Source organism: Grammomys surdaster, unplaced genomic scaffold, assembly GCF_004785775.1.
Source record: "Grammomys surdaster isolate TR1022 unplaced genomic scaffold, NIH_TR_1.0 67, whole genome shotgun sequence".
Classification (NCBI taxonomy): Eukaryota; Metazoa; Chordata; class Mammalia; order Rodentia; family Muridae; genus Grammomys; species Grammomys surdaster.
This window is the reverse complement of record NW_021604569.1, coordinates 21,730,258-21,742,758: the sequence shown is the minus strand read 5'-3', so window position 1 is coordinate 21,742,758 and position 12,501 is coordinate 21,730,258. Positions and strand designations below refer to the sequence as shown.

The following is a 12,501-nucleotide window of genomic DNA, read 5'->3' as shown; positions in this document are numbered from 1 at the left end:
CCTCCTCCTCCTCCTCCTCCTCCTCCTCCTCCTCCTCCTCCTCCTCCACTACCACCACCACCACCACCACCACCACCACCGCTCCACTTGTTGGGCACTGCTGCCCCTCCCAGGTCTCTGGACAAAGGGCTGAAAAGAGGCCAGGCTCACCTTGGGCAGAGCCAGCTCCTGGTCCAGCCCCACGCTGATGTTGCACATTAAGTAGAGGTTTGCTCCAAACAGGACCAGAAACAGCAGCAGCTGAGGGAGAAACTGGCACATGAGAACCTCTCCCCAAACAGCCTTCATCTTCCCTCACACTTGAATGGCGTTGTTGGGCATCCTGGGAAACATCTTAGAGTTGGACAGACTCGAGTTCTAGCTCCGAGTATCCGCTCTGGGCCTGGGCTGCCTCCCACTATGCTCCTCCTGGTCACTCTCCGCTCTGGGGCCTGGGCAGCCTCCCACCATGCTCCTCCCGGTCACTTTCCCAAAAGTGGAACAGCCCCTCAGCCCACGTACCACAACAGGGCGGATGAATCTGTGCAGCAGAAAGGGAGCGTATATTTTCCGGAAGAAGCGGAGTAAGAGGCCTTCATTTTGTTTAGGTGGGGGCAGCTTCCGGTTTGAAAAGCAGCATAAGATGTCAGGGCGAGAGGCCTAGAGAATCACAGACCCTCAAGACTGAGTCCAAGGCAGACCACAGGATCCACCTTATCCAAAAGAAGCCCTGAAGATTTTGTATGAGTGTATGTACAGCTGCATGCCAGAAGAGAGCATCAGATCCCAGTATAGATGATGAACCACCATGTGGTTGCTGGAAATTGAACTCGGGACCTCTGGAAGAGCAGCCAGTGCCCTTAAGCGCTGAGGCAACTCTCCAGTCCCCACTGCAGGGTGTTTTGTTTTGTTTTGTTTTGTTTTTACTTCCTGTCTTAATCAAATACTGAATTTTACATCATCAAAAAAATTCCTGTTAACTCTTTATTTATAATTTATTTTGTAAACCTACATACTTTTAGGGGGGTTGATGATGCTACCACAAATAACTAATATGAAATTCTCTTTCTACGGAAAATTGGTGAGCACAGAGCCCCAAACATTCTCTCTCAGAATAATGTCCCTGCCTCCCACCCAACTCTTCTGGCTACCTCTGTGCCACATCTTCCAGAGAATGTGGGGACACTGGCAGGGTAAGTCCTTGGTCCTGGCCCAGTTGTCTTTACCTCCTGCCTCTTGCTATCCAGGGAGAGCAGGGCCACAAAGGCAGTCATCTGGAGTAGGAAGTCGAGGATGATTGCTGAGCCAGAGGTCAAGGCAAAGGTCCTCACTGCTGGCATGGGGGTCAGGGCGCCTGTTGAGGGCATAGCGTCTGTTGGATCATTCTGGTATCATGGGCCAGATGCCAGCACAGACAGCTTAAAGCAGGGAACACCCATTGCCTTCTGAAAGCCTGTGCCCCCTCTTAGAATTACCTAGCAAACCTGATCCTGGGTGGAGGACAGCCCTTGCTCACCTAGAAAGAAGCAGATGGCCTCAGAGAGGCTGCACAGCAGCATGCTGGGGGCCACACTGCCCAGGGTACGGCCAATGTGAGCCTCTCGCTGTTCCCCAGGCATCCTAGGCAGCCTCTGAACGGGCAAAGAGACAGAGTACACAGGGTGTGCCAAGGTCACCAAACTTTAAAGATCATCAGCAGGGTGTGACAAAGGTTTAGAGTCCTGGCCAAATCTGAGAAACTTCCAGGCCTTCTGGAGACCGAATAGCCTACTAACAGCTCTCAGCCACACTTTCTGCTTTTGCGTTGTGATGTAAAGAACCACCTGGTGCATTCTAGATGTAAAAAGTTCGTGTCACTGAAAGTCTTCGACAGCACAGAGAGATAAATGGACTCTGGTTTGTGCGTATACCATGGAATGCCACATCTGGTAGTGTAAAGGCAGGAAAGAACTCACTGGATGTTGTATGGGTTTAACTGGAAGCAAGTTCAAGATGACTCAATTAGTATGAATGAACATGTGCCAACCCAGGCTATTTCCTACATGTGTAAGTTTACAAGAATCCCAGCGACTCTGTGCAGGGCCTTGTCTAATGAGGATGTTGGGTATGAAGAACCCCTCCCTTCTTACCTGGTACTCTAGAACAAAGATGAAGATGTTGTCAGCTCCCACAGCCAGCACCAGGAAAGGTACCACTTGGATGATAACCAGAGAGGAGGGGACACCCACGTAGGAGTAGAAGCCCATGGCAGCCACGACTGCTCCCAGCACAACAGCCACCCCACCTAGGCCCAGAGTAGCCTTGGACTCCACCTGTAATTCAATGAGGCTCAGCCTGCTGGCTACCAGGGCACCTGCCCAGACCCTCCTTACTTCCCAGGTTGGGCAAGGAGCAGGCAGGCATCCTTGGTGCTTACATGCCACCCACCTCAATGAAGAACCCATATTTAAGTCTCTATGTTAAACTATGCTCCCAGGGGCAGGCCCATGGCACCAGAGAGTGCAGGTGTGCCTGGCTGCACCTTCCTAGAACTTCATTGCATGGCCTTTTAAATGGTAGCTTCGCATGTGGACAGTGGGAATATGTTAGAGAGCAGGAAGAAAACCCTGAGTCTTTCAATGCAGAACACATCCAAGAAATGCTACCCTTCAAGGGATTCCATTTGGGTGTGTCCAACTTGCTATTTTAAGGTGCCCACTCTTGGAAAGCTTTGGAAAGCCTTCTGGAGATGTCCTAGGCTCTGAGTCACTCTCGCTGTGGCCCTCTTGCTCTCACCGCTACTCGGCTACATCTGGAGTAGCTGCCCAGGGCCAGGGAGATGTACAGGAAGATGATAATGTAGCTGACGGCAAAGACAGGCAGGTCCTGGATGGTGGTGCGGTTGATCTCATCCTCCAGCGAGCGCTGCAAGCACACAACCAGCTCACTGACCACATACTGAGTCTCCATATTGAGTGGCAACACTCTCTGGGGATGAACTACAGGAGTCCCTGACACAAGTGTCACATCTGGGTGAGCACAGGTGTTCACCACCCAGGGCCATTCAGGAACAAGTAGATCCAGGATGCGGATTTGACTGGAATTGACCCACACCATTAGGGATTGCAAGCATAGAACCAGGGACTCTGCAGGGCCCTTACCTCAGCTGAGAATGCAACCTGGAACTTGTCAGCTGTGCTGTTCTGGAACAATTCCATTTCCTTCAAGAAAGCCTCCTCCCAGAGCTTGGCCTGGGCCATGCGGGGATCGTCAGCGGGGTAGTTATTGAGAGAGAAGGTTATGATCAGCGCTTCTGCCTCGGAGTAGTCCGTCCCTGAGAAGAGAAACTCTGAGCCTCCCTCTTATTGAACCCTTGCCCCTCCTCCCCTCAGGCTGTAACCTTCTCCCATTCCTGTTTCTCTACTGCTTCCCTGTTCCAATAACATCTTTATCTCATGCTTCATTTCCCTTTCCCACCCAAAGACACAAAACCAGAGCTCCTAGGTAGCATTGAGAGATGAGGGCAGTGACCGAGGAAAGACAGGAAGCATTGTCTGCAGCCCCCGTAAGCCAGGCCCCCAGACACTGGGAACACTCATCACCATGGCTTCTCCCCCCTCCTACCTATTATCTTTGCACTAAAATTGTCCCTTCAGTAGCCTCCCAGGGTCTACCTCACTTACCTTGGTATCCCCCAACAGCAAGAAAGGGGAAGATAGGGGCCCCGTAGTCAGCTATGCAGCTCAGAGCCAGAGACGTGCCATCTTTGTATGTGAGAGGGGCACTAGAGAGAAACCACAAAGAAAAAGAACCTTTCCTGGCCCTGCCTGGACCCTTTGGCCCCACCCTACCTCAGGCCCTTTGTCTCCTATTGGAGGAGCAGTGACTCCACACTACCAGAGGGTTCAAAATGGCCACCTTTCCACAAGGTACTCTCATATGGTTCCCTAGTCCACTGAATGTAGTAGGGGTTGCCTTGGAGACAGACCCCTTGGGCAGGTAACACTTCCCATGTCCCCTCATATAGCCAAACCTTCCAGACCTGTCATTATCCCAGTTCCAAGTGAGCATCACAATTAAGTGATGAGCCCAGATCTGAGCCATGGCCACCTGACTCACAGATCTCAATGCTGTACTTCATTCCCCTCCTCCCTGAGCCTGAAACCCACGTAAGTGTTGAGTTGAGCCCTGGAACTCAGAGTCACATGTCTACAGCTACTCAGCCAGTGCCCTTGAACAGGTCTGTGCCCTTCAACTAATCCCTTTCTACAGAGCATACCTCTGTGGAGACAGAACAGAATACTAACACAAAGCTCTGTACACACATTCTGAGGTCTGAGCAAGTGTATATATGAATCAACAAAGCCGTCTAAGAGAGCTAAATTGCTGTGTGGCCTTAAGCAGCTCACCATACCACTCTGAGCCTCAGCTTTCTGGTCTATGCAATTAACATAGACCACCATGACTCACCAAGAGTTGGGAGCATTCAAAATCAAAATAAAGATAGTACAAGAGAGGTATGATAGCTTAGGCCTGCCACCACAGCACTCAGAAAGACCACCTCAAATAGTGTGACTCTGTCTAAAAAACAAAAAGCAACAACAAAAACCATACTGTCTTTAGCATGGCCGATCCCCGATGCCTCTCAACAGCCCCTCTCTGCTTTCCCATCTGAGGGATAGCACGGACATTCTAGGAAGCAGCTTGGACTTGAGACTCAGCCGAGGATAGACAGACATTAGCAGGGAGAGACAGCAAGATCTTTCTGTTCTAATCCAGTGGATCTAAAGACCATGAAGCCTGGGACCTGCAGGGGGAAAACTGTGTTCATTAAAAGCACTCGGGGTGGTTACCTGCTGTAACCCTCGCCTGCTCTAGAGTAGGGGCAAGCCCATTTGGGGCACTTCACACTTCATGATTTTCTCCAGGAGCCTCCTCCACCTCTGGCCCTCTCACCACCCTTCCCTCGGTCTGATGAGCTCACTGGCATCCTGTTTATGCCAGCCAACATGGACAAAGCCAGAAGCAGAACTTCATCAGAATAAGGTTGTAGACAAAACTGCGCTAGAATCCAATCTATAGCCTGATGCCTGGGACAAGAGACTAACCACAGCCCTGCCTGAAGTCCAGATGAACATATTTCTAGCCAATTATGAGGCTACCAAAGTCCCTACCAATCATGACACAGTGTCCAGAAAAGGAAACATTGTAAACACAAACACTACCTGAGTCACGGCTTGGAGATTTAAACTAAGACTATAGCAAGGGCAGGAGAGAGGGCTCAGAAGTTACGTGGTGGTGTTTCTGCAAAGGACCAGAGTTTGCTCCCCAGGACCCACCTGGCTACTTATAACTGACCTCAACTCCATTTCCTGAAAATCTAGCAACTTTTTCCAGCTTCTTCAGCACCAGGCACATATATAAGCAGTGTGCATACACGCACAGGAGAAATATTCATTCATGTGAAGTTAAAGTAATTCTAAAAATTAAGTGGACACCACAGCAGGAGCATCATGGAAGGAAAGATCATATGGATTGGAGCTAGAAAGACTGATAGGACAAAAGTCCTGGAGAGAACAGGCATAAGACGGGAGGGAGCGTCGGGCGGTGGTGGCACATGCCTTTAATCCCAGCACTTGGGAGGCAGAGGCAGGTGGATTTCTGAGTTCGAGGCCAGCCTGGTCTACAGAGTGAGTTCCAGGATAGCCAGGGCTACACAGAGAAACCCTGTCTCAAAAAAAAAAAAAATTCAGGCACACGATGGCCCTGATAGACACACATAGGAGCTGTCCCTGGCTCCGAAGGATGGAGCTATGTTCTAGTCTGGTTCCTGGGGGTATAGCAGCTCCCACCTGTTGCCCTCAGGCATACTCACTTTGCACAGTACAGGAAATGGTCCTTCCAGTCCACCAGGGCGGTCTGGCCATTCAGAGTCTGGTTGGCCGTGAGCAACAGGAGCGTGCGGTTATTCTGGAAGTACTGAAGGAGGCTGTTGACACAGCAATCAGAGAGGCTGGTGTTATACGGTTTGAGGGGGGCATAGCAGATGTCCTGTAGGGAGATGTTGCGGTGTGCCTCCTGGGACCACACTTGCAGGTGGCGAAGCCTTTCCTGTAGCTCCAGCAGCTCCAGGAGTGAGTCCAGGGACAGGATCCCACTGAAGTTCTTGGGTCCTAGCAGTAAGGAGTCGTACTTGTAGCTGGACTTGTTCTTAGCTGTCACAAAAATCTGGTTGGTTCGGAAGAAGGGGCCAAAATGCTCATCATGGAAAGCCTTCTCTTTCCGGGCTTGGCTTTTGGGAGCTGACCACAGGTCTACAGGGTCTGTGGTAAGCTCTATAAAGGTCAAGCCTGCTGACAAGGCTATCACAACTATGAAGGACAGTGCCAAAACGGTGAGTGGCCATGAGGCCACCTTCGTGCCCCAGCTCTGGAAGAACCGGCCAAGGACAGCATGAGGTGAGCATCTGTGCTTACGAGGGAGTTTGGAAGCTTCCTGGGAGCCTGCTGTCTTGTTCTTGTTCCTGTTGGAAACCACTCGGAGGCGCACAAGGACAGCAGAGAGCACCACAAAGACAGAAGTAAAGATGATGATGAGAGCCAGCCAGCCCGGCATTTGACCCATGTAGAAAGATGGGCGCAAGGCCTGGGGTGGAGGGATGACAGGGCAGGATGCTGCACAGTCCTGGCAGGAGCAGACTGCCGAATCGTCACCCTGGGACTCGTTGCAGGGTGTGATCTTCCCATTCAGTGGCTGCATCCCATCTGCCACGGGCTGGCCAGGCTCCAAGAGGTGGAAGGTGATGTCCAGTGGAGCCAGGCCATTCCCTGTGTCTCCTTGGAAGTTAAGCCAGCGCTGAGCATTGCAAAGGGCAGAGCCGTACACTCCACACATGGTTCCCACAGCCAGTGAGGCAGCTGAAGGGATGCGCACCTGGCTACAGGACTCATAGGCCTTCTCTGCAAAGCTGCGTTGGTAAAAGGCCTCATAGGCCACCACAGCAGGAAGCTGACCAGCACCCCGCTCAACCACGCGGGTGACATTGATGAAGAGGCTCTGGTCAGGGCTGCAGGTGTTATGGCAGTGTAAGCTCACAAAGTTCTCAGAGCAGGCTGGGCAGCGTGTGAGGAGGGCCTTGGTGATAGACATGCTACTTTCTAATGACAACAGCTGCTTGGTAGAGCAGCAGGCAAAGGTGTTATTGGGGCCATTGTATAGACGGGGACAGATGCGCTGGAGAAGAGCCAGATGGTCACCTGTGACATGGCGGGCCGGGGTATTAGACAGGCAGGATACATTGGATAGTGATGTGAGGCCTCCAGAGAGCTCTGGGTTCTTCCCACACTCTTCATAAAAGGTGCAGACGCCAGCTTGGTGAGTGGGTGTGTATAGCTCCCCCTGGGCCTGCAGAAAGGACCGATAGCATCCATGAGCCCTAAGTCTGGTTGACACAGTCAGGTACTGTCTGGAGAGTGAGAGGCCAGGGAGTATATGGGAAAGATGTACAGCAGTAAGGGGCTGGGAGTGCTAGGGGAGGCCGGTCGGGGCACGTGCTATGCTTAGGGTGCCAATGGAGGGGCACTCTCCCGATGGACAGTGACGGGGTTATTCAGAAAAGGAAGTGATCTAATAGAGTGTGGCTTTAAAGCCTCATGCTGCAGGGGAGAGGAGGAGATAGGGACCTCTATTGCTGCCCGTTTGAGTCTCCAGGCTGGACTCTACACCGAGGCCAGGGTTCCTTGTACAGGGATCTGTACAAGAGCCCCCACACACATCCACACATATCTACACACACACACCTACATCCTGCATTAGCAAATTGAGCGCAAACAAGGATGATGACAGGACCTCCTCCCAAACCCAGACTATTTCAGGTACTGTTCACTGGGATCCACCTCCTGCACCTGACTTGGTCTACATTTACAGCTCCATCCCTTTGCCTCTCTGACCCTTTATCCCTTCAACCCCTTGACCTGGAGACCCCTCCACCAGCACTTATCTTTGGGCATGGAAAACCTCCCACAGCCATGGGACTCTTCCTCATTATCAGGTACCCAGATGGCCTTGCCCTAATGGGAGGCACTAGGAAGTAGCCACGAGCGACAGACTCACCGAATTCAGGAGCAGGGCCCAGAGCAGCCATCCCTGCCATGTAGCTGCCATCCCAGGGCCAGGAAGTGATCAAGAAAAAGCAGGTCGAGGCCTTCAGAGATAGCAGGGGAAAGCTGAGGGCTGGCCCCTGAATTTGCACATTAAGGCAGCCTCCTCCTCTTAGTGACAACCCTCATCTGCCGCGTTGAGGCCAATAGGGCTGTGCGGTACTAGTTAATAATTTACCTCCTTACGTCAGGTGGCGCCATTCCATCTCCCCCTTCTTAGGTGAACTTCCTAGTGAAGGTGCTGGGGTCCTCACTCATTTCTTGATGCAACTGAAGTCTAATGTGCTGGTTACAGCCAACTGGGCAAGAGATGCCCAGATCAGACACTGGCCTGGCTTTGACCTTGGGGGCTTAACATAGCTGCAAAATGTCAACATTGTCCTGGACTTGGCCTCCAATCTACAGTCTGACCCATCGCCTCTTGAGATCAACATCAAGGATAGGCTCAGACTCACTTGTCGTCCTAGCAACTGAATAGTTGTTATTAGTGCCCAGATAACAGGGATACGAAGACAGAGTCATTCCATGACAAAAGTTCTGACAGGGAACAGGACCAGAGATTCCTTGGATCCCTTTGCCCTTCTTCCTCATGCCTGCTCTATCTCTTTCTTGATCCTGGCCCTGGCCTAGTCCTCTGAACAACCCTGGCTAGTAGCTGAGTGGCAAGTCCCACCCAACCTGGGCCCAGGTACATGGTTCACCTTCTGCTTCTTTCCAATAGGAAACTTCCAGTCTTTCCTTGGGCTCTTGCTATCACCAAGACAGGCCAGGACCTTGGCCCCTGTTGCCAGGACTGAGCTGCTGATAATTGTTTCAAGGCTGCTCATGAGGCTACCTGTTGAGACAGCTGCAGGGAAGGGTTCCTACTTCGCTCTACCAGTGTCCCAGGGGCTCTGGTGAGCTCAGAGGGGAGCCACCCAAGCTTAGGCAGGGAACAAGAGGGGCTGAGGAGAAGGCCCCAGGGCCTGATCTTGTGCAGGGCTAACCCTACACGACATCACCTGCTTCCCTTGTTGCTCCCTGGATGCCACCCACTCCTATTCTTGTCTTGTCTCAAATGTTCTCATTTGATTCCTCCAGATGCAGACCCTGAGACAAGTATCCTAGGACAAATGATATGGGTTATTTGGAAGATGACTTCAGGTGACTGCAGGGGCTGAGCAGACAAAGAATCATAAGATGTGATGATCAAGATGTATTCAAGAATAGCTCCTGTCCCTGAGACCTCCAGGACATAGTGGGAACTGCCCTAGGAGATCCCCACCAGTGGATGAGGGTGTGACACTGTCCGCACCTAGTCATTGATTGAGGACACTCCTGGAATTACTGATAGGGACATGGTGGCACACACCTTTAATCCCAGCACTTAGGAGGAAGAGGGAGGCAGTTCAAAGCCAGCCTGGTCTACAGATCAAATTTCAGAATAGCCAGAGTGACAGAGTGAAACCCCATCTCAAAAAAAAAAAAAAAAAAAAAAAGACTGTCGTCACATGAAAAACCTCAAGAGCCCAAATGAGGGGCGTTGAAGCCCTGCCTTCTCCACATCAGTTCTCATGAGGGTTGTCCAGCTGTTCCCAGACCAGACCCCAGGGAGATGAGGGTCCAGATCTGTGGTCTGAGCTCTTTTCTGAAGCCCTGCAAAAGCATGAGAAACACACAGTCACACTAGAGGCGAGTGGGCCACCCAGTCTAACGTCACTGCCTGTGTAGGGGTCCCTGTGGGCCTTGCCAGGGCACACTAGTTCAGTCATGAACATGTGACACAAGCATGCACGCTTGCTGTTTTTCTCTTGATTTTAACACTTAATTGCCTTCAGTCTCTGATCACCATGTTTATTTGGAATTGTCACCCGTGGAGCAGCATGGGGGTCTACTCTCCCAGTATTGGAAGGTGAGCTGGTTGCCAAGATTTCATTACTATAAATAAGTGTCTATTGACCCCTTTATGTCTAAGATGTGCCCCCCTCCTCTTCTTCCTCCTCCTCCTTCTCTTCTTCTTCTTCCTCCTTCCTCTTCCTCCTCTCCCTCATCTCTCTTCCTCCTTCTCTTCTTTTTTATCTTTGAAATGTGTCTCCTTCAAATGTGTTCCCAGAGCTGAAACCTATGATTTTAAGTGCATTTATGATTTATGCATTTATATAAGTGCACAGTTGGCAATTTCATTCCTTGAGCTATATGAGGATTATCAGACGATTATCAGATTTTGTTACTGGTATCTAGCTAAGGGTCAGTCCCAACTCTCCCAGGACAAACACCAATGACGCCAGCAAGCACAGTGTCTCATCCTATGCTCACCTAATCATAATCGTGTCTCACCACACTTTTATGGTCATGAACTATGTCTGCCAGGCTTCACTAACTTAGCAACTGCAGCAGGATAAGAAGACACCTCCTGGTTTGTGGAAGGAGGGCTTAGTACTGAGATTTGAACCCCAGACTTGCACATGGTAAGCCCGTGCTACACCACTAAACTGTACAGTCAGCCATGAAATCTCTTTTTAATTTAAATTTATTATTCATACAATTATCTCTGGCTACAATGTAGTCACTCAGCAGCCCAGTGCAGCATTTCACACTATGTCAGGGGGCAGCTTGGAATTGGGGCAAGGCAGTGCTCTGAGACCAGGGTGTTTGCTTGGTAGTTCTCCAAGGAAAGCTGTTCAGGCAGGCCCTGGAGATGTGAAGAGAGCTCACTAATCTGACTTCTCTGTACTCCAGCAGCATTCAGAGTTTGGGGGTCTATGTAAAAAGGCCAGGAAGGTTATCTTTGCTGACCCCCGTGAATGTGAGTAATCAGCCTACTATTGGTATCTTCACTTCCTTGTCTTCAGACCGTATTTGGTGAAGGACTGTGCCCACAGTTCAGACGGAGGTATGCTTCCTGTACTAGAAGCTCCCTTTGTCACAGGCAGTGGCCATGTGATCTGCCTCAAGACATCTGCATTAAATGCAACTTGCATAGCTCCTGTGATAGCCTAGGCTTGCCCACCTCTTGTACTTTAGACAGAGGGGCAGAATATCTGGAGTTCTCGCTTATCTTGTGGTCCTGAAGGATCAGTAAATAATGATTTTTAAAATAGGCCATCCAGGAGTGACATCAGGAAAACAGTAAACAAGGAAGCTCTGAGATAGTATCTCTCCATAGAAACATTGATAAAATAAGCTGAGATGTCAGAACGAACTTTGTAGGCACTCAAAAAAAAAAAAAATAGATAAAGGTCTATAGCAACCAGGCAAACAAAGAATTAAAAAAAAAAAAAGTTGGCCTGAAAAATTCTAGGGCAGTTTTATGGTACTTTTATTCACCTTTGCCTCTTCTCTTCGCCAGCGTAGAGCCTGCCTCTGCCTTAAAGCAAGAAGAGCATCTGCTTTACAATACAGAGGGAGCTGGGCGGTGGTGGCGCACACCTTTAATCCCAGTGCTTGGGAAGCAGGGACAGGCAGATCTCTTTGAGTTCGAGGCCAGCCTGGTCTACAGAGTGAGTTCCTGGACAGCCCGGGCTACACAGAGAAACTCTGTCTTATAAAACAAAAACAAATAAATAAACCACAGAAGGAATTCCCTCCTTCTGTTCAGGGTTGATCAAATATTGATCAGCATAAAGATAGGCCACTACTCAGAACCGTTCCTGGGGTAGAGTTTAAAGGTAGAGGTCTACAAAGGGCCACCTAGCCCAAGGGACCTAGGCAAGTAGGAGTTGGAAAGCAGCTATTTGTGTTCTAGGAGAAAAGATGATAAAATCCATCCATTTAGGATACGCCATTTAGGATCTCACCTGGCAATCACAAAGCATCCAGATTCCCAAGCCCACTCGCAATAGTAAAATGTGGGCTGACCTTCCTTCCTTCTATTCTTCCTTTTTTAAAACTTGTTTTCTTTTTTTTGAGACAGAGTTTCTCTGTGTAGACCTGCCTGCCCTGGAACTTGCTCTGGGAGACCAGATTGGTCTGGAACTCACTGTGTATCCCAGAGATGACTCTGAACTCACAGCAGTCCCCTTGCCGTAGCCTGAAGATTGGTATTTCAGGTGTTAGCCACCACATCCAGTCTCTTAGTGCACTGCCATTTTTTAAAAATATTGTCTAGAACTTCAAAGCTTAAGAAAGTGAAACCAGATGAGGAACCTGGATCCTATGATATGTACGTAGGGACCTGGCTGAAAGATGGCCCAGAGACAAAGAAGAGCATAAATTCCTTCACAGGGCTTCATCTCAGGCTGCTCCTTTTCTATACTCTGCCATGTGGTTTTTATTTGTTCTCTAGGACTAAATCCAGGAATCATATAAACTGCCTTACCATCGAACCTAGTTTCCTACCTTTCTTCTGGCCTTGGTAGCTTATGTATATATAGGCAAACACACATAAAATAAAAAGAAATATATT

At 50.0% G+C, this 12,501-nt stretch overlaps 1 protein-coding gene across 1 annotated transcript in view; it reads right to left on the bottom strand.

The window, feature by feature from the left end:
• Positions 1-8,244, bottom strand: part of Npc1l1 (NPC1 like intracellular cholesterol transporter 1) — an 18,672-nt gene extending 10,428 nt beyond the window's left edge. Inside the window, exons 1-10 of the mRNA XM_028778274.1 lie at positions 8,071-8,244; positions 5,834-7,362; positions 3,642-3,742; positions 3,120-3,292; positions 2,755-2,883; positions 2,109-2,291; positions 1,496-1,610; positions 1,206-1,333; positions 502-639; positions 151-240 (exon numbers count right to left, since the gene is read on the bottom strand). Coding sequence (XP_028634107.1) covers positions 151-240; positions 502-639; positions 1,206-1,333; positions 1,496-1,610; positions 2,109-2,291; positions 2,755-2,883; positions 3,120-3,292; positions 3,642-3,742; positions 5,834-7,362; positions 8,071-8,121 — 2,637 coding nt within the window. The 5' untranslated portion in view covers positions 8,122-8,244. The remainder of the gene's footprint in view (positions 1-150; positions 241-501; positions 640-1,205; positions 1,334-1,495; positions 1,611-2,108; positions 2,292-2,754; positions 2,884-3,119; positions 3,293-3,641; positions 3,743-5,833; positions 7,363-8,070) is intronic.
• Between the last annotated feature and the right edge of the window lie 4,257 nt (positions 8,245-12,501).